Here is a 21,394-nt window from a genome sequence, read left to right on the forward strand (position 1 = left end):
GGACTGTAAGTAAATAACGGTGATAATTAATTAATTGGATATAATGTACAAATTATTCCCTTGAGAAATAATTTTTTGAATCTTTTAAAGATTTACCAAGTATAATCAGTTATTTATATAATTAATAACATTTTTTCGATTGGACCGCACTAGTGTGCACTGATGCACATTAAAGTTGTTGCAGGATTTAATGTAGTGTATTGAACAAGTAAAATGCAAATATCGTGAATAATAAATTACATATTTTGTCAAATAGTCCAATACGATATATTAAGAATTTTGCGATTTAATTATATATTTTATGTAATATCCATTTATATTAAACACCTACATCGATTTGTGTACGATGACTAATGTGCATCAGTATGCACTAATGCGCCTAACTAAATTTGATATTAAAGATCATTCAACAAGTGAATAATACAACAAAAATAGGTTTAATAAGTTTTGAAAACCGACTTTTAAGTAAAATTTTAATTATAAAATTACTTAATTATTAATTAAGTGTTATAATTTACATAAATAAATGATACACAAAAAGGAAACAAGGAAAATATAAATAATACAGTTTTAAGTTGTACAATTGGCAATTTATAAATTTAATCGACTTTTTTTATGTTAATCAGTTTTATTGAAAAACGAACAATTTTATATGTTCATATAACAAAATGAAAGAAATATCTCCGTTTCTGAATGACGTATAAATCATGCGACAGATTAAATTTCTGTTTCGGATGTTCATTTATGCGTTTGCAGTCATGAAATTTCTCGTTATTGATCGTGCACTCGGCGTCATGAATGCTTCAACACCACGAATGCCATTTTAAATTTTGTTTTACATATTTCGGCGGATGACGTCCAATAAGGAACTTCGGTTCCTAGAGATATTTTCGTTTATATACGAAATTCCTAGGATGATCGTTCTCCCATTGGACGTTGGAAACCGCCATAACGTATTCGTACTGTGCGGAACGTTATCGCAAACGCGACGTGTCGCTCGCTTGGCGTTCTTGCGGTTGTTGTTTGTGATATCGCTCATCGGATTTGCGTCCGCGCGGGGGAACGTAAACCGCGTTTGCGGTTAGGTGTCTCGTGCGAGACGGGTACGTCGCTCGTAAAACAACGTGACGCAGACGAGACGACTCGTCGGCGACGACTCGAAGCGCGACGCATCGTCACACTGCCGTGCTGTCGTTGTCGCGGTCGGTTGATTCAGACTTTTCACCGTTGTTGTCGACCTTGCGATTCATCATGTACCGGACGACTCGTGCGTCGTCTCATCGCGTTGGAAATCGCACCGTCAGCGCCGCGAAAGGTAAGGATGTGCCGCGCGACGACGCTCTTGAGCATTCGCACCGGCCGCCGAGCATCAGGTTATGTTTTCAGTGGGTCTTGCTTTTTCCCTTGCTCCATCTTGAACTCTGTCTCACAGACGCTCCAACACTCCCCTCTCCTCCGTCCTACTCGTTCCGTCTCTCATGACCGACACGACTCTCCCGTCTGCCCCGCTATCGTGTCTTTTGGGCGCGCGACATTTATCGCCTATTTCGACGCGTTGAATTTCAGCGATTTGTTGATATCGCGAGACGACCGGGACTTTCGTTGCAACGTCACCGTGCCGACGATGATGATTCTCGATCACGGCATGGCACGCGGAATTGGGCTAGAGCACCGAGTTAGAACTCTAAACTAACATGGAGTACGATAATTAGGATGTGAGGCGATTTCACCTGGAGCAATGAGATTACTTTTGATTTGCAGACTCTTTCGCATGTTCTGTCAAGTTCCTTGATATTATGTGACTTCAAAAATATTTATGTAGTTTTTATAGCCGTTTTATAAATTTCCACTTGGATTGTCATATTTCTTTTTGTCTTTGGTATTTGTAATGTTCAACCAACCTTAAATGAATTTTTTTAAATTATTTATTTTATTCAAGGCTTTATCAGAATTTATCATTTGTGATAACCCAGTACAAAATTTATTTCTTATTATCATATACATATACATCTGTTGCTCTATAGTTTTGATATAATGTATTATTGATTATATTCGTATATTTAATAATAATGAGTTGAAATTAGAGACTAATATGTGTGAATAACACATTAAGAGGAAGAAATGTCATTTATCAGTTGAAACAAATATCGATAATATTTCTATGTTAATTAAAAAATTTTTAGTTTTATAAACTGATGTATTAAAATGGATTATTAGACTTTAAATGTGATCATAAACTAAAACTAAAACTAAAAATAATATCTCAAATTAATTGTTAATTTTAATAATGATGTTACAAGTATCTTAAAACACTGTAGAGAATTTATCGTTAAAAATATCACTTCAACCAAGATTAGAATAGAATTGAAAAAATATATTTAAAAGTTGTGAAATATTAAGCACTAATATCCACTTTTGATTTAAAAATGGTGTTTCTTATGTATATTTCATAGTATGCTTTACCAAGTTGGAAGACTTAAATGTTATTAATAATTAATGTACAGGAAGACGGAAACATGGTACAGCAAAAAATATAACAAAGATTTTACCTTCACCTATACAAAGTAACAATGTGAATTTATTAGTGAAAAACGAGAATAAACTGGATATTATCAAACAAGTAACAAATAAGTTTGACACAGTAGAAACGCAGCCTGTGCTAGAAACATGCATTATTCACCTAACTTATTCTTGTAATCAAGTAAGTATCTTTTGTTAAAAATTTACAGTGTATCTTAAATCATTCATTTCTTCATTAATATCCATATGAATAAATAAATTAAAAAATATATGTAATCACATGCATTGCAATGTCATTTCGTTTACTGCAGGATTCAAATGCAGGAGTTACAAAAGGGAAAAGTTTGCTTACCCATTATCTCTTTGACAATGCACAAACTCATGTTCCAGTGAAGGAGGAGGAGGAGGAGGAGGAGGATACTTCTTATGTAGAACAATTCAAAACTGATGGTATATAATCGCAAATTAAGATGATTTTTCCTCTTTAATTTGTGATGTATAAAGAGACTGATTTTTAGAGACACCAGTAGCTGTTCCAATTCACACGCCTTCTACGCCACATAGAATAAAGATGCCAGCAGAAGAATTAGATGAGAAAGCTACAATTACTACCAAGGAAAAGCAATCTGTGATTACATTACTTAGCCCTCTGCAAGTTGCGAAAAAGCAACCGGCTCTTCGTGGACGTAAAAAAGGGATCTCCAATCAGCCATCCCTCGGTCATCGTTTGTCAAAGCCACCGCGCGTTGAGACAAATCATTCGATTACCGATTACTTTCCAGTACGTCGTAGCGTAAGAAAGAGTAAGAAAGTTGTATTGGAGGAGAAGCAACGTGATTTAGAAAATAAGGTGCTTTGCCAGGTAGAGGACGGCTTGGAGGTAAAAATCCATGTGTAATCTAGATCTAGCAGAAACATTAGTTTACATTTCAAGCAAAAACGCTGAACTGTGGCAATCTCTTTTTTATTGCAGGTCAAAAACTTTCCAGGTAAAGGTCGTGGTGTCATAACGACGCGAGAATTTCGAAAAGGCGAGTTTGTAGTGGAATATATTGGCGAGCTGATTAACCAGGGAGAGGCAAAAGAGCGCGAGGAGGTATATGCACAAGATCAAAATACCGGGTGCTACATGTATTATTTTCAGCATCGTAATCAGCAGTATTGGTAAGAAAATTCTTATTTTAACAATTTTTTTAATGCGGAAACGTACATTAATTTCGATGGGGAGATAGATTAAAAAAAATCTGTAGTGTGTCCCATGTGCTGACAATGCATGTGATTTTTAGTGTTGATGCAACAGCAGAGACTGAAAAACTCGGTAGATTGGTGAATCATTCAAGGACTGGCAATTTAATTGCGCGGATTGTCGAGGTCAATTCAATACCACATTTGGTACTTACTGCGAAGGAGGATATACCGATTGGCGTGGAGGTCACGTACGATTATGGAGACCGAAGCCGCGAATCCATTCGTCATCATCCATGGCTGGCATTATAGCACCTTAATTCATCATTTATATGGCATCGTGTTAAATTGTATAAAAGATTCATTTATGTTCCTCCTATGAAGGAACTGTATAACACATATATTGAATTATGTACAAATTGTTTTCACAGTGAGACGCGGCGTACTCAGCGATTAGATTACACGCGACTTGGTGAATCTTTACGCTAGTAAATTTCAAATACTTTTTATGTTATTCTATTGAATTTTAATTCATTCGGCTAGTAAAAAAAAGAATTATATTGAAATGTTGATCATGACAATTACTTGTTTGCTTGTATCGGAAGAGTGAAATGATTGTGTAATGATTTGCGTGTATTATAATTAGCTTTTTTAACAGGTTCTCAATTTAATGTATTATTAAAAACAATTTCTGAAAGAGAGAAAAGTATATTTCTGGTTTAATATTAAACATTTAACATGTGCAGTATTACCAGTCAAAGATTAGAATTTTTATATTGAATTTTTGAATTAAATTTTTGTATTCAGTATTTGAATTGCATAACAAATTGTAGCATATGCTTTATTTAGACTCAGCTTTTGTCTGATATTCATTGGTGACGATCAAGCTTGGAATTTTCATGTACTACACCAAGAGTTCCTAGTTGAAGCGATTGTGATACGTAGCTACGAGAAAATGACGTATCTCTCTTCCACTCTCCCGAAAAAATATATGCATATGTGTAATAGTGTGACCCTGTCGACGAAAGAGATTTTTTGTTCAAGTATTTGTGCAACATATAGTAGCTTTGAGTGCTTCACTGCCACATACTTTGATGTAAGAAAACTCGGTTTCTTGAAAGACAGTTGTATATATAGATTATATAAATGACATGTGCGAAAGGTATTTCTCGATTGCTTGTAGAGTTTTTTTAAATTTATCACTTAAGAAAGGAAAATAGAGACAATCGCTCACATTCTCATCCTCATTTCGTTATCAACTATTTATAGCACACACACGAATATGTATTATTATTTAATGTTATATCGCTCACGTACTTTTACATTGTTGCTAGGTTTTTTTTATTATGCAGTGCCGTTTGTAATTCATAATTAATGCCTAATTTTTATTAAGAATAATGAAGCCTAATGTGCCGATTTTCCTAATTCCTCTTTTTTTGAGCCTTTGAGTTTAAAAAGTAATTCTAAAATAGACGTATAAATATATAATATATACAGAGAGAGGAAGCAATTTTTAATAAACATTTTTTACGCTATAGATAATTTTACATCTGTTGATCATGATTGCACGTCTTTTGCCACATGCAAGAATTCTTTGTAGTTCCGCACATTGTATACGAAATATATCCACGGTTTATTTAAAGTTACAAAATTTGTAATATTCTTTTACTTAGTTTCTTTTCTGAGATTCATCGCTCTAAACAATTCGTCCTTTATGATTTTTGCAAAAGTTAATGTTAATACATATCTTGTTATTTTGAATTTTTATTCGTAAACTAACAAAGCAAAGATCCCCACTCGAAAATTTAAATTTCAAACACTATGAAACTTTGGTAATACATTCCTGTTTAAATTACAAACCATTTTGTATTAGAAAGAAAACCTCCCTCTCGCTAACGAAGTTTCCAATTATCATATATAATTTATACAATTCGATCCCTCAATGATCTCTCATAGCTATATAATTCACGATAGCTATATGCAAATTTTCATTGATACCGAAGTGCGCGATAGCGAGCGTGGCGCAGTCTGCGTAAGGGAGGAAGTATTTTTTACGTCACGGTAGTGAGAGCACGTGAGAGAGAGAGAAACAGACGGAGGGAGTGACAAAGATGGACACCGGTTATTGATTCCACTCTGATCAACGCGTACCGCGTACCGCGTACCGCGTATCCAGCGCGGACAGCACACATGTTTTTGACGTTTGTGCACATGATTCGAGAAAGCGGAGCGATCTTGCGCGCCGAGTTCCATGCGATGGCTTGAGACCCGGACGGTGCTGGACCGCGAAGAACGTTTCTCGGTGCGTGCGAAGTCATTCGCCGGCGAAGCCGTTCCTATCTTTCCGCGCGTGCGGATGACATCGACATGTCGACGCGTAAGAGCGTCGTAGGTTAAGGTGTCTTTCCGTGAGTAAGGTCTATATCCCCCGCCGTTGAATGAGACGCCGCGTCCGTGACCGTGCGAAAATGGACAACCCAGTGATCGCCGAGTACCTAACTCTGGATTTCGGCCCGTTCGAGACGGTGCACCGATGGCAGTGCATGCCGGCATGCGACGAGTTCGTCGGCGCCAGGTAGGCATAGCCGGTTGATCGGCGTTCATTTGCCTTTGCTTCTTTTTAAATCAAATTTCTAGAGGCTCCACGTGCGCGCCGATCCAGTTCTACGAAGTATTTCGGTGCAATTTATACTTACGTTTATCATATTCAAATGAATTTTATTCGAGATGTTTCGAAAGTAGAAGTAGGATCATTGCGCCAGTCGCTGAACAAAATAATAAATGGCAAATTAATTGATACTTTTTAGTTCTTAATTTTTATACATATTTGATTAAGATATCAGATTTTTACTTGAAAATAGTTATATTAAGTTGTTTTTGTTTGTTGACTTGATTGATACCTAGTTGTGACCCTAGTTGTCAACAGTGCAATTCGATTGATTATCTTCATTCTGTCTTGCAGACGCAGTAAACACACTATTGTGGCATATAAAGATGCCATTTACGTTTTCGGTGGCGATAATGGTATGCGGATGCTGAACGATCTACTGCGCTTTGATGTGAAGGAGAAATCCTGGGGCAGAGCGTTTGCCACTGGCATTCCACCTGCGCCACGGTATCACCACTCTGCAGTGGTCCACGGGTCGTCGATGTTCGTGTTTGGTGGTTACACTGGCGATATACACTCTAATTCCAATCTCAGTAACAAGAATGATCTATTTGAGTACCGCTTTCAAACTGCCCAGTGGATAGAGTGGAGATTTAATGGAGTGCAAGTATTACCCATGTTACAATAATTTCATTACGAGACGTTCGATATTTTGTTTTCATTTCTTGATTTTTTTTTTATCGAACCTATCCAACTGTGATATGTTTATAGGACTCCAGTGCCTAGATCTGCCCATGGTGCTGCTGTATATGATAATAAATTATGGATATTTGCGGGTTACGATGGTAATGCCAGATTGAACGATATGTGGACGATATCGTTACTGGTAAGAAATGTGTTTTATACATACACTTTCATTTTATGTTTCTAAAACAAGGTACTGCAAGTTCGAACTCTTAACATTTTTATTTTTATTTTTTGAACAAAATATAGTAAAATATTTAAACTTTGTGAGTGTAATTACAAAGTTGCATCTGAATTAGTTAACAAATGAATATAAAAAAGAAATTATTAATTATGTAAAGTTGTAATTTATTTTATTTCAGAAAAATGTTTAAAAATGGGCGCATTAACGTATTGTTGTTCCAAATACGGTTGTACCCCATTAGAATTACTAAATTTGCATCTTAAAAATCTTATTTCGTTTAGAGTTATATCACGTTCGAGCTTGTATCACCTTATCCTATATATAATAAATATGTGATAAGTTTACATAAATTATAAATAATTTATTTTAATTTTACTCGCTTGATGTTTGTATCATTTAGCCTGGTGGTTTCAAAGAGTGGGAAGAGGTCGTTCAGGTCGGCGAACGTCCACCGACGTGTTGCAACTTCCCAGTTACGGTGGCTCGAGAATCGATGTTCGTTTTCAGTGGTCAGAGTGGGGCTAGGACAACTAACAGTCTTTTTCAGTTTCACTTTAATGAGAGGCGGTAAATTTCATTGTAACGCGCATAGAGAAATTGCGACGTATTATACATAATCCGCGGATTTAATTTACGTTCTATTAATCGTAAATTTATGTTTCTTAGATGGACACGCATATCGACGGAACATATATTGCGTGGCGCCCCGCCGCCACCCGCTCGACGATACGGTCACACGATGGTCAGTTTTGATCGTCATCTTTACGTCTTCGGAGGCGCAGCCGACGCAGCTCTGTCCAATGATGTCCACTGTTACGATCTCGACACGCAAACGTGGAACGTTATCTTACCATCCACAGACAGCCAGGTAGACGATTTGTGAAAATAAACACTAGTAAAAACGATCATTTAAAACAGGAACAAATATTTAAAAAACGCTTTTTTTATAAATTATTTATTCTCTACATCATTACAAATTTTTTAATTTTTTAAACTAATTTTATTCGAAAATATCTTGTAAGTGAAGAATCTATTGGTACTTACTTTGAAGAATCTATTGGTCCTTTACTTTGATTTTTGTGTTTCCTAGTGTGCGTTTATTCGCAAATTTGCGTTTATTCGTATTTGGGGCGCGCTATTCTCTTTTATCAAAATTCGTTTGTTTCTTACTCTCTGCTTGGTCTACTTTAACATATCTGAGAGTTTTCTTTCGCAATGACATGTTACGAGAAAATGTAACAGTAGTTTTCGTTTTTACAATATATCGTGTGCATACATAGGTACCACCCGGTCGACTTTTCCACGCTGCCGCTGTAATCGGTGATGCGATGTTTATTTTTGGGGGCACCGTAGACAACAACATACGCTCTGCTGATATGTACCGCTTCCAATTCTCATCATATCCCAAGTGCACGTTGCACGATGATTTCGGCAGATTACTGAGCATGAGTCTCTTTTGTGACGTGGAATTCATAGTGGGTGGTCTGGAAACCAAGATACCGGCGCACATAGCCATGGTGGCGGCGCGCTCGCAATTTCTTCGGGCGCTCATTCGGCAAGCTCGTGAGAAACGGGACAAATATTTGGAACAACAATACGTTAATGCGCCCAATAACGAATTGTCGCCTTTGGAACAGCAATATGTTAATGCGCCTAGTAACGAATTGTCGCCGCTGGAGGTAAATAATTTAGCTAGAACATTAAAAATCGATATTATGATCGTACTTTAAATTTACATGGGAAAGATAGAAAAATATGATATATGTAAAGAAAACATATAGTTGCTTTTCAAAAAAAATTATGTAGTGATTATCTGTAGTGATTCACTCTGTATAACTGAGTCAAATATATTTACTAAAAATCTATTTGTGTATTCCTCGACAATTTTATAAACTTTGAGTATTGCAGGTGAGATTAAAAGATGCTGTACCGGAAGCCTTTAAAATGGTGCTAAACTACATTTACACCGATCGTATCGATCCTACTAAGAGACCTGATGACAAGGCTGAGGATCCACAGAGCAATCGCATTGTACTTCTTATGATGGATGTGTACCGCCTCGCTGTGCAATTCAATATGGAGCGCTTGGAACAGCTGTGTGTCAACTACCTTGAGGCGACCATAAGTCACGCAAATGTTCTGGAGGCGTTGCGTAACGCCGTGCACCTGAAGCTATATTTTATAAAGGAGTTTTGCCTCAGTTTCGTCGTGAAGGAGAACAATTACAATCTGATTGTGATGAGCCAAGAGTTCGAGACTCTAGATCAGCCACTGATGGTGGAGATAATCAGGCGCCGGCAGATGCCACAGGCCAGAACTCCTTTCACTAAATATGAATACGAATCTGTTACCGGTAGGTAATCATACGCGTGGCACACGTCTGGAGCAGTTTTTCACGTTGCAGAGTTTGTTCGCTAGGAACCAGCCTGGAGCAAGACATGGAAGCGTTTTTGAAAAGCGTCGGTCGGGAATTTTGTGACATCACGTTGAGACTGAACGGTATGCTGATACCGGCGCATAAGGCGATCCTCGCGGCGCGATGCAGTTACTTCGAGGCAATGTTTCGATCTTATATGCCTGAAAATAATATGGTGAATGTAAGTCCGTGTAATTTAACAGATCTCTTGCTAGACGAGGGAGGGCTAGATTTTATTTACAATATTTTACACGCAGTAGAAATTACAAAGCGGATATAATTTTATGTAGATACAAATTGGCGAGATAATACCGTCGTCGGAATCATTCCATTCTTTGCTGAGGTATATTTATTTCGCGGATATCTCGATGCCTCCCGAGGACTCCCTGTACCTGTTCACCGCGCCGGGGTTCTACGGTTTCAGAAACAACCGGCTCCAAGCATTTTGCAAACAGAATCTCGAGATGAACGTTACTTTCGAGAATGTTATACAGATTTTAGAAGCAGCCGATAGGATGCAGGCTACCGACATGAAGAAGTATGCCCTGAAATTGATAGTTCATCACTTTAGCAAGGTAAAGATAAGAAATATTCAAGTCCTATACATATATAAATATTAATATTGTTAATATTTGTATAAACGCAATTTTGCTTTTATTCAGGTTGCTAGGCTTCCAACATTAAGACAATTAAGCCGTGAGCTTTTGTTGGATATTCTCGACGCTCTGGCTGACGAGCGTAGCGAGGCAAGAACGTGTCAAGATATGACTAATGATTGCTGACGGATTTCTACCTCAGATCGTCGTCCGTGCAGTTGGGATTTACCAACGCCATGCAGTTTCCAAGTGAGTACGATAATTTTAAAAAGATTTCATTGTTAGATTTTATTTTGAGCTTTAGTTATAGGTATTACTGTAATGTCATGCTGAGAAAGGTTAAAAATATCCGCGATGATATCGGGGTTTCTTTCTCGTTCCAGGAACTGTGTCGGGTGAATCTTATCCTTATAGGACGAACGATTCTGTTTGTCGGTAATTGTTATCACGATCATGCGGCTAGAGCTTGTTTGACATCAGACATACAAACATTGCTGCCGTTGTCAACGGCCACGTCGTCCGCTTCGATTCAGGACGTGTCGTCATCATGCAGCACCCATCATCACCCAGTCGCGTCGTCTCGTTGTGGCGACGACAGGAGGCAACACCAATGGTCTACTATCACTCGTCGTTGTTCCGTCAGTTGCAACATGTTGAGACGCACTGTCGTTGCTCTTTCGGATCTCGGACTTAGAAAATTGTTCCCGTAATTGAGATTATATTGACGCTAAATGAAACAGCGACTTTCATCGAACTGTGTCATAGAAGTGTTTGTTGCATAACGTAAAATTGCGTGAAAGTTGATGTATAATATTAGTCTATAGTGATTGTGTCCGTTCCGTGTAACAGAACATTAGACATGATATGGATGCGCGTCAAGGTATCATTTTCCCCACAAGTACCCTGGTGAAGATTCTCTTAATAGTTTTAAGATTTTTTCATATATTAAATTTTTGAAGATTTCTGAAAAAGTATGTTAAATCTTTTTAGATTTTATAAGTTTTCTTTGGAAATTACAGAATATTTTAAAATTTATATATGTAAAGAATTTTAGGAAAAATTTTCACCAGAGTAGATACATCAGTGTCACTTCCCCGGTAATGACGTACGTTATTACGTGTGTCCTAGTTAGCGATTGTTATACTGATTATATTATTTATTTATACAGAATGTTGAAATTTTTTAGGTATAATGACAGAAAATGAAATTTCGACAGAAAAGTACGTGTAAGCTAAGTAACTAGAATATTTACGATTTTTTATTCCAATCTATTTTTTAAGTATAAGGTTTGGCCTAAAGTTTGGCCAGTCATGTGATTGCAGAATCTTCATTCTCTGTGCTTTTTGTTGTGTCTGCTTTTATACTGGAGTTTTGTGATATATTATAGCATTTGGTTATGAGATAAGGTACCATTGAAGACTATTAAGAAACCTATTGAATTTTTATGAAGTATTAATCCATCTCGATCGGCCTGTCTCCAATCCGGAAGGAATTTGGAAAATGGTGACATTAACTATTTGATCGTTCGATATAAACATCTTTACGCTCAGTCCATGAGGCACTATTATAATTTTACAATTTACAGTTTTAATATTTTAAATATTAATATTTTATGATACAGTGAATTTTTTAAGCAAGATAAACTTTCATAATAGACCAGTTTTCAATGGTGTCTTATTGTGATATCCGTAATAAGCCTATATGTTTCCATGTTTTTATTATACATGTTGAAGAATCCGTAAAATATATATGAAATGTCTATTTATGCTAAAAGAAACGTTGTTACAATATATTTACGTGCATTGGCGATCATATTATTCCGTCGTACCTCTTAATCGTTAATCTTTTTGTAATTATATATATGAGACAGGAATATTTTTATGAGCTTAAATAATGAATATAAATAATAGTAATGCAAAATAATTTGTATTATTACTTTTTATACAGTATTAATACAAATTATTTTAGGCAGGTAGACGATTGAAATAATTGGTAAAGATGGATATTACGCACATGTGTTGTTGAAGATAAACATATTTTCAAGACGTTTCAGAGTTATTGACATAAAAAATATCTATAATATGAGGGCATAAAAAATTAATTAAATCTAGACTATATCAGTGTGAGTCAAATTAAATTGCAAAGGGAGCCTATATTTTCATCGAATGTAATATAATATATTAAATTATCTGCAAAAAAGGGAAATTTACATTTATTCAATCTATTGCCTTGTCGACAAACGATAATTGCAGTTTAAAATTTGCAAAATTAAAATTATAGAAGATCAGGGTATTAGTGATTCGCGATAACGCAAATGTCGTTTCAGACAAGAGCTTTGCAAAAATTGTAGAGTGGGTGATAATGTTAATAACCGCGATTAATAAATTATGTATTATATTTTAATCTCGAATACAATTGTACATACATATGCGATTCGTATTCTCGTGGAAGAAGATAATTAATACTTCAAGTTTACAAGACCAAATAATACGAATAGAGGGAACGAGAGGAATCGAACAGCAGGAGCTCGTATATAAAATCACTTCGCTGTTTTTTTCTCTATATATATATCTCTCTTTCTATATTTTCCTTTTCTACGTAATATTATCTCTAGACAGGTATGGCATTTTTATTATACTTAATGATATCTCTAGGCAGATGGTACTTATTTACTTTGAATACATTCAAAAAAGAAATATTTAACTTTAAGATATTAAAATATTGTTTTATTTTTGAAATATTTAAAATTTAAAAATATTTTGGTTTAAAATGGTATTTAGATTTTGGAGGTACGAACTATTCGAATATCAAATTAATTCAAGTAAAATTCGATTCGATTCGGATTTCAATCTCTATGATTCTAATCTAAATTATTCGAAAGTTTCAAATCTAAAAAGTTTGAAACGAGTATTATAGATTGTTGAATTTTACAAAATCATATTTAAAGTGACTTTATATTATATAACCAATGTTGTTTTTTTTATACAATATCAAATTTTTTAAATTAATATTTATATATTAATATTCAATCTGACAATAATTATGTTATTAATTAAAAGTTATGTTTCTATGATTTGTTCCAATTAAATTCGATTCAATTCGATGTTAAAAAATTTTGATTTGCATCTCTATGAGATTAGATAAAAACATTAAAGCTCTTCAAAGCTATTAAACATTTCAGTTTTAAACGTTTTGGTATTTTAAATTTGAACATTGTTTAAAACATTTTTAAGTATTTAAAAAATAAAGACAGAAACAAAACACTTTATATCTTAAAATTAAATTTCTTTTTCGAGTGTACACGATTTGACATTTCATTCTGAATGAGACGAAGAAATCGACCTTCCTCCTTCCCCCGCGTTCAACGAGGATCTCTTCATCCTCGAATGAAACGTCGTAAAATCGAATTTGTGCTTGGAAGTAAACATTCCTATCTGCGTTCCTCTTTTTTCGCGTCCTTTGTTCTTCCGCTCGCCAAAGCGCGTTCCGCCAGGAAATCGGCGCAACGTCTACGATCCGTCTCTCTTCACAATCTTTGACGAACACACATTGACGACACGTTGACGATACACAAACACTTCTATACACGATATTGAATCTTTTCTCATGGAAGTAACGAGATAGTTGAACGGAAGGTAAAATGGATAGAGGGTAAAGGGGGTATTAGTCAAGTAGAGAAAGGACGAAGCGCCTGTTATTCCCATTTTGATGCTTGAAACACAATTGATTGTTGTACATTGCTATTGTTCTTAGGTGATGCATATCTCTTGACATACATCTCTTCTCGAGAGAAAGGTTCAATATAACGTATTTCAGCTTCTCCCTTACATTTATTTTACATCCCGTAAAAATAAATTCCGCCTTGTCATCTGTTACGTTCACAATCTCTATTTTTAGATAAAATCCCTAGAAATATTTATTACTTCCTATCTATTAAATAATTAAGTTCTATTATCCATCACGTCTGCCGCGCGAGGACATTGAATAGGAAAAACGGACGGGGGGGGGGTTGAAAAAGAAAAATTTCTAAAATAATTGAAAATATGTAAAAAGAGAATTAAACAGTGTATGTTTAAAGTGAAATATTTAATTTCTTTTCGATTAAAGATGAAAGATCTGTTATAATTAAAGCTTCTACAATGCCACATGACATTAAATGAATCGTTACGCCATTATATTTTATCATTCAGTAACAATTTTAAAATGCAACACACCAGGAACTCGCGCCAATAGCTTTACGACACATTCTTTACAATCTTCGACCACATTGACAACACTTAATATAGCCATTGAATTGTTTCTCGTAATAAAATAATAGAAGGAGGGTAAAATGAATGTTTGTGCAAAGTCAAGATTAGTCAAATAAAACGAACGAAACAGCGGTTATTCTCATAACTTCGACGTCCGAATTGCACGATTTCGATTGCGTATCGTACCGAGCGTCAAATTGATTAATTTTTCTTTAGAATAAACGCAGCAATTTAAAACCTGTTATTTTTAAAGGTTTCAATGTCTTCCTATGCTCTTATTCCTCATTAATACATTTAGCCTGAACAAGGCAATTGTACTCAAGATCTTTTCTTTTTTTTTTTTTCTTTTGGTCGTTGGTGGGCATAATGCCCAACATGGGAAAAGGAGAGGAAAGACGCCAACTTGTACTCTTGCAAATTCCCGGTTTCCAAAGCTCAAGATCAGTTTTCAATCCTTCAAACATTTTGTTCTACCGTAAGGCGCCTAAATGAACTCCTTTACAAAGGCGTCTTGTACGCTAATTGCGGCCCTAATATTCGCTATGCTATCTTATTGTAGTTACTCTAAGTAGGCCTTTCTGTTCGTCGCTTAAAAATCTAAGTCGAAATCTGTGTTTAATATCACACATGGCAATTCAATGTCGCAATGTGATATTAATCGCGGATAACTCGGACTTGATTTAATTATTACAAAGAGACATCTACGAGTTACAAGAAGATAACGAGATAAAAGTAGCGATACGGTAGTGGTACAAACTTCACACGTTGATTTCGAATGGCCCCAATCTGAAAAAAAATGCAGAAACAACGAATGGACATTTTTGCTCTTACTCAATGTCATTTTACGGTACGATGCAGAATTGGAAAAGTAAATTGTAGAATTAATTACAGCAATAATTTTTTCTCTTAAAAAGTAATTAGTTACCGTTACAAGTTACCGAAAGTAACTGATAAGTAATTGTGACTGGAAAGTAACAAGTCGTTACTCTCCTAATCCTGATACGACATATCGAAATGAAGTCTTACCGATTGTAATGTATTGTTTGACTCGTTTTGTAGGCTTTCAAAGAGTGCGAGATAATCAATCCTCGAAGATCAATGCTCCTCGAATTTTCTGCGTGAAAGTGTGTGCTGCACTCACACACACATAGAGAGAAGAATGCATCTCGTTGAGCATTACATATCACGTACATCCACGTCGAGCATTACATATCACGTACATCCACGTCGAGCATTACATATAACGTCGAACCTTTACATATCACGTACATCCATGTCGACGGTATGGTCCATACCAAACGTTCGGAAAATTCTTCTTTCAGGTCAATTCGCAGGTCATTTCTGCAAGCAGTAATAGCGATTCCTTACGTAACGTACGTTAAAAAAAAAAGTCAATTTCAATCAGAAAAAATTAGAAACTAATATATTTGACGAATTTTTATTCCCTAAGAGAAAAAAAATTACCTTTTCCTCGACGATGCTGCTCGTCGATGGTACTCTCTGTGAAGGATCCAACCTTCTCCGTCTCTCTTCGATGACTTCAGTGTCGGAACTGCCCATGGTCGGCATGGTCACCTGCGCCGATTGCGTTAGAGATGCATTTACGTGTCTCGTTTTCATCAAGGGCGGATTCCGGGATTGCGGTAGCGCGAATCCCCGTCTGAGAGCACCTCGCGGTGGTGACGGTGGTGGGTAGGAGATACCTGGTAGCACACCATCGGTACATAAATAGACGCTTAACAAATATAGTGCCTTTCTCGTGTACGAATAAATATCTTGCAAATTTTATGAATGAGGTAAAATAGACTCGATTTGTGGATACTGAGCAAGATTTTCTCATATTTTCTCTTCTCAAGAAGACAAAATATAGATTTTTATTAATATTTGCTTGAAGTTCTCAAGCACGATATTTGCATTTAAAATTGTTCTGTCAAGTTGATATTTTGCGTGTTGATATTTTCGTTCAATAAAATCTACACTACAAGCTACGTTATAACCTTGATGTTACGTTTCTCTCGTGCCTGCGTCCTGGATAGACAATTCCGCTATTTCTAACAAGCAAATGGTATTAAAAGCTTTTGAAAATAGAGGAGCGCTTGGCGATCCGTGATAATAATTTTTACGTTACGATCTAATCTGCGTGCATCTAACATGCGTGACTATGTCGCGTGAGAAAGAGGGTTTTTATCGAGAGAGACACTGGAGACCTCGTTCTCGGTGAGAATACAACAAACATAGGGAGGAAAGATTCGCGTCGGTAATTGCTACCTCGGTGTCCTGGTGAAAGCAGCGTATCCTTGCTCTTGGTCATCTGCGGCACGATCAGCAGCGAGTTTGGCGGCGTCGGCGACACGGTGGAGGTTTGCGGCGAGGTGGCCAGCGTTAAATTAGGCAGCGATTGACCCAGACTCGAATAGGGCACCTGGACGCTCAGCGTGTTTGGCGTCGGTGATTTACTCATCAGCGAGCGCCTGATGAGTTTGCAAATTAGTATTAATGACAACATTAACATTCACCCAGTAAACATTCAACAATGCAACTGTTACGTACAGCACATGTTAAATTACATTTATATTGTTGAGTGTGAAATTATAATATTGATATTATGTTACTGTTAGTTTATTGGGCATCGGTCACTGCGAGGTCGCTGAATCGATCACGCGTACGCTCTCACCTCACGTGCATAGAACGGTGATTGTGCCCGGAACTGGACTCGCCGCCTTCCTCCGACGACAGCGAACTCGACGCTCGTGGTTGTTCATTCGTGTCCACGCTGACGTTTCTGCTGGGATTGTAGCTTGGTAGAAAGCTGCTGCTGCCTGGAGAAGCACCTTCCATCTCCATGCTACCACTGGAGACGACACAACTCTCTCATTACAGTTTATGTAAACATTATTTTCAATAATACATTTTCTCGTCATGCTGACGAACGTACCTGTGACTATGAGCGAGACTGCTGACGTGCGAGGCTCTGCTACTGCCGCGCGGGGTTCTTGGAAAGGTATTGTCATATTCCTCCACTTCGAAATCACCATCGCCCAATGTGCTCGGTTGTCTGCTGACGGACGCCAAATTCATCACAGGTTCACCGAGAGACGGGACTTTCATCAATGCAAATTGCTGCTGGGCTTGTTTCAAGGATTCCATCCACGACTGGAAGAAGCGATGTCGTTAGTTTAAAACAAACAAAATTTTCCTTTGAGTAAGCGTGAAGATTTTACGCCCCCGAGGATCTTTTATCAAATTAAGATCTATTAAATTAAGGCTTATCAGATTTTACCAACGTCGGGGTTAATTACGTGTCACTTTTATCAATTGAACTACGCTTCGCTGCAATTTAATTGATTCTGTGACATCGCGTGTATGATCTGAAGAGAGGTGAAGAACGGATTTAGCTGTTAATTAAGCGACTAGTGAATGCCGTCGTTGGCGAAGATACGAACTACGGAATCTAAATCGGGACGGTGACTCAGTCGTCCCGCGAAACTCGTAATTCGCGGTGACTGTTTGTCGAGTTACCTTAGCTAGTTTCGGGTCACCGGCGCTAAGGATTAAAGCGGCCGAAACTGTCCCGTACTCGTTAAGATAAACCAATCCCAGGCTGGACGGCTCCTTGACTTCGTGTATCCGTATGCGGTCGACGACGTACGGCTGCCTGATGATCTTCAACATTTTCTTCGTCGACGGTTTGCAGATTAACAGCATGTCGGTCAACAATAGTACGTGCACCTCCATCTAAAAGAGGATAATTGAACGACCTAGCTCTCGAAGAACCGTTTTTCCCAGTTAAACGATCCGTTTGCTTTTCAGGTACAGGATTGAGGAATTGGCAAAATTCATAGTTATTTCGCAAAATAAGAAACAAAATTATTTTTAATACTGTCTTGAAAAAAAAAATGATTCGTACATAAACATATATATATATTAATTGCATATAAAATATGTCCATATATATTTCTTTTATTATTTTTTATTCTATGCATATAAAATAAAAATAATAAAAGAAACAATAAGAAAATAAAACAAAATTAAAAAAAGAAAAAAAAGAAAATGATAAGAATTACATATATTTACATGTATATGAACCATTTTTTCCAAAATTTCAAATATCATTACCGAAAATCATGTATTTGGCCATATATTCCTACATGTAGTTTGCAACATAAAAGCAGTTTTCGATCATTTAAATAAGTTGAGGTTTAATATTTCAATATCGACCTACCTTGCTGGTGGAGGCGTCTCTTAACTTTAAGTCTCCCTCTCGAAGAAGAGTCCTCAAGCTGTCCTTTGGACAGCCGGGCATCGGCGCCGTAGTTATATCAAGATTGCTGTACAACCTTATTAGTTTCTCTACTTCCTCGTCGAGCCCTTTTGTTTCCACAACGTCGTAGCACTCTAGACGCGAGGCCGCGTGCTCCAGCTGAGCAGCTTCCTCGTTCCTTCTCAGCGCCGCATTCACGGATACTACGAAGCCGTCCACGGATTTGATCTGAACGCGAAACGAACCTGGTCAAACGTGAACAATCGCTCCTACGCTTCCTCTGCGTACTTCTCTCTTTCTTTCCCTCGTAATTTCTATTTACAAAGAATTTTCAAGCAAGCGCGGATTATGCTCGTGTAACTTACAGAGTTTACTTTAGCTTTCACCTATAAGGAAGCTGAGCTTATCACGAACACGCCACCCCCTTTCGCCTTGTACCCCTCCCCTTCGTATACTGACTCAGAAATTGAGAAAAAGTGAAGCGTAAAGTTTACCATGTGTATCAATTCCACGCGCTGCTCTTCGTTCTCGGTGTTCTTGTAAATGGCCTTGAGCAGGAGCGAATACCTGGTAAGCCTCTGCATCGGCATTACTAATATGTCCATAAGTTTCAGTCGATTGCAGTCCTTTTGCGTTTCGCACCACTGTAATGACGATGGAGATATAGCTATCTCTAATTCCTAACATTTTATCTTTTTTTCTAGTTTTTTTATATCTCTTATAAGAATTGCTATTAAAAATATCAAAAAATTAGCGTGTCCTTACATATCAATGTATGAAAATTTATGTATCAGAATTTCAGCTACGGATCTTTCTATTAAAACAAATTTACATAAATTGCCTATTTCTTGCCGCTTTAGATAGAGCAAATTTCCTTAAGACGCTTAGGAATCCTTAAGACGCCGATCGGAATCAATTAACCGAGATCAGTGATGAGATCATAGCTGATTTCACGAAGCCAAGCCAACGGAAGCGAGGGATTAATAGCGTGTACATACCACTAGATACGCTGTGAAAAGCTGATTATCGTTCAGTCGATCCTTGCAATACTGCTGACACTTGCTCTGCTCGGCGCAGTATCTCGTGTAAGGCGCAAACGTCTGCTCGAAAGTTTCAAAGCCTAGCAGAAGGTGGCCGGGATCGAGCGGCTGGCCGCTCGATCTCGACGCGTTCACCATCGCGAGCAGATACTCGGTCCAGAAGTAGCGATTGGCGGCGTATATATCGAGTATATTGTTGAAGAGCTTGAGCCTGTCGACCTCGATCAAGATATTCGAGGCCTGCAGATTGCAGAGACACGCCATAAAGAGCTGCGATCAGAAACATGGAATTGATCATCACTTTGAGGAAAGATCAAGAATTCTGTCTTTTCGACAATCTTCCCCGCGAGTTCTTATTATACTTTTAAGATATTTGATACATCGAACAGTCTTGTATCAACTTGGTCTTATTCGCTCAAACAAATTAAGGAGGTTCTCCAGTCTTTTCACACAATGTGACAACTAAGAAGAAAAAGTTTTTAAATATTTTAATCGCAAATAAAATATAAGAATTTTGAAAAACTATATTCATAAGAAAGAAATAGAATTTAAACATTTTGGAATTAAAAAAGTAAAATTTTACTGTATTATTTTCGTGTTTATTTCAATTTTGTCTACATTATTATTTATCATTATAAAGATAATACTTTTAAATAACGAATTATCGTTTTTATTACTTAAACTTTGTCTGTTATTATTTATTATTTTGCAAATGGCATGTCGAAATATTAAAAGATATTTTATGCACGCATAAAAAGCCATAACGTCCACTTTTCTAAGCCGGAGAACTTGCTTAATCGACTAGATTCTGGTTTCACGAAAGCAGTAGAAAATACGTCGACACTTTACTTACATCGGTCACAACCTTTAACGTTTTAATATAGGCCACCTCGGTCTCCGCCAGTTCCCAGAGTGCGGTTTGTTGCTGCGTTTGTTTCTCCGAGAGCATGTGCGAATTCTCGACGATGTCGCGCCAGTCGCTCTCTAAATTGTAGAGAGCTGAAAGAGCATCACGATAATATTTACGTTGCAACTGTTGCCCGTGTGTTGACTGCAGTCAACTAGGAAGTCTATTCCCCGGAGATAATATAAAAAAAAAAAGAGTTTCTCTAAGGAGCGCAAAGAAAATAAGAAAAAGATCTTTTAAATCGCGTAGCAAGCTATTTTGTTTAAGATAAGAACGTGTCGCCATCGATTTTCGATGCTGAGAACGTGCGATGCTATTAGTAATTTAAATTACAACATTATCGGGGCTACTGTACCGGGGGTGCATTAGAATTAATCTCCCTCGGCTCAAACAATCGCGTTGCTTTCGCACTCGAACGAGAATGTCTCTCCGAGGAACGGGAGGAGCAAGACGCGAGAAGCAACGTAACTGCTGCTCCAGGAGCGGTCGTTAAAGGGATCCTCAAACTTCGCCGATTCCGTTTGCATGTAACGAGCCGGGGCTGACTATAGAAGAGGTGAATTTAAAGCGTTCTTCCACGAAAGTGTTTTTCCAGGGAAGAGCGTGGCTGCGTTAACACGATCCCGGGTCATTAGGAATCCTTGGGATTTACGAGCCTCTCTCTCTCTCGTTTCAAGAGGAAC

At 37.2% G+C, this 21,394-nt stretch overlaps 3 protein-coding genes across 11 annotated transcripts in view; 2 read left to right on the forward strand and 1 right to left on the reverse strand.

Moving 5' to 3' along the window:
* The first annotated feature begins 971 nt into the window (after positions 1 to 971).
* On the forward strand, positions 972 to 5,349 carry LOC105195427 (histone-lysine N-methyltransferase PR-Set7). Its single transcript, XM_011160816.3, has 6 exons — positions 972 to 1,315; positions 2,505 to 2,701; positions 2,832 to 2,970; positions 3,039 to 3,400; positions 3,494 to 3,684; positions 3,807 to 5,349. Exons 1-6 carry the CDS (start codon positions 1,252 to 1,254, stop codon positions 4,015 to 4,017), a joined length of 1,164 nt encoding a protein of 387 aa, XP_011159118.1. The 5' UTR covers positions 972 to 1,251; the 3' UTR covers positions 4,018 to 5,349.
* Positions 5,350 to 5,501: 152 nt separating this feature from the next.
* Positions 5,502 to 21,316, forward strand: LOC105195419 (leucine-zipper-like transcriptional regulator 1). 2 transcript variants are annotated; one of them, XR_005576441.1, is made up of 11 exons: positions 5,502 to 6,280; positions 6,668 to 6,976; positions 7,085 to 7,199; positions 7,642 to 7,808; positions 7,908 to 8,109; positions 8,522 to 8,920; positions 9,150 to 9,594; positions 9,660 to 9,838; positions 9,948 to 10,232; positions 10,320 to 10,502; positions 10,637 to 12,458. XR_005576441.1 is itself a non-coding variant. In XM_039458079.1 (11 exons), the coding sequence occupies exons 1-10, from the start codon at positions 6,144 to 6,146 to the stop codon at positions 10,437 to 10,439; spliced, it is 2,358 nt and encodes a 785-aa protein (XP_039314013.1). In that variant the 5' UTR covers positions 5,502 to 6,143; the 3' UTR covers positions 10,440 to 10,458; positions 21,307 to 21,316. The 2 variants fall into 2 exon arrangements, 1 of the variants encoding a protein (XP_039314013.1); XM_039458079.1 differs by lacking the exon at positions 10,637 to 12,458 and adding an exon at positions 21,307 to 21,316 and having other exon boundaries at positions 10,320 to 10,458.
* LOC105195391 (pleckstrin homology domain-containing family G member 5) overlaps positions 14,321 to 21,394 on the reverse strand; it is a 139,922-nt gene continuing 132,848 nt past the window's right edge. For 6 of the 8 annotated variants that reach the window (XM_039458076.1, XM_011160772.3, XM_026138403.2 and 3 more), the window contains 11 exons: positions 20,658 to 20,803; positions 19,763 to 20,074; positions 19,259 to 19,408; positions 18,726 to 18,992; positions 18,023 to 18,238; positions 17,439 to 17,656; positions 17,178 to 17,354; positions 16,769 to 16,974; positions 15,968 to 16,206; positions 15,530 to 15,844; positions 14,321 to 15,289 (listed from right to left, as the gene is read on the reverse strand). In XM_039458076.1, the coding sequence (XP_039314010.1) occupies positions 15,839 to 15,844; positions 15,968 to 16,206; positions 16,769 to 16,974; positions 17,178 to 17,354; positions 17,439 to 17,656; positions 18,023 to 18,238; positions 18,726 to 18,992; positions 19,259 to 19,408; positions 19,763 to 20,074; positions 20,658 to 20,803 (1,937 nt within the window). In that variant the 3' untranslated portion in view covers positions 14,321 to 15,289; positions 15,530 to 15,838. Of the gene's footprint in view, positions 15,290 to 15,529; positions 15,845 to 15,967; positions 16,207 to 16,768; positions 16,975 to 17,115; positions 17,355 to 17,438; positions 17,657 to 18,022; positions 18,239 to 18,725; positions 18,993 to 19,258; positions 19,409 to 19,762; positions 20,075 to 20,657; positions 20,804 to 21,394 lie in introns of those variants that run through there. The other 2 variants (XM_011160778.3, XM_011160792.3) reach the window with 2 other exon arrangements.

The sequence above is a fragment of the Solenopsis invicta genome, chromosome 15, assembly GCF_016802725.1.
Source record: "Solenopsis invicta isolate M01_SB chromosome 15, UNIL_Sinv_3.0, whole genome shotgun sequence".
Lineage (NCBI taxonomy): Eukaryota > Metazoa > Arthropoda > Insecta > Hymenoptera > Formicidae > Solenopsis > Solenopsis invicta.

Coding starts and splice junctions, on each gene's coding strand:
- LOC105195427 (XM_011160816.3), top strand. CDS start 1,252: ATGTACCGGACGACTCGTGCGTCGTCTCATCGCGTTGGAAATCGCACC. Junction 3,401..3,493: donor AGGTAGAGGACGGCTTGGAG/GTAAAAATCCAT, acceptor TTTTTATTGCAG/GTCAAAAACTTTCCAGGTAA. Junction 3,685..3,806: donor CATCGTAATCAGCAGTATTG/GTAAGAAAATTC, acceptor TGTGATTTTTAG/TGTTGATGCAACAGCAGAGA.
- LOC105195419 (XM_039458079.1), top strand. CDS start 6,144: ATGAGACGCCGCGTCCGTGACCGTGCGAAAATGGACAACCCAGTGATC. Junction 9,839..9,947: donor CTGAAAATAATATGGTGAAT/GTAAGTCCGTGT, acceptor AATTTTATGTAG/ATACAAATTGGCGAGATAAT. Junction 10,233..10,319: donor TAGTTCATCACTTTAGCAAG/GTAAAGATAAGA, acceptor GCTTTTATTCAG/GTTGCTAGGCTTCCAACATT.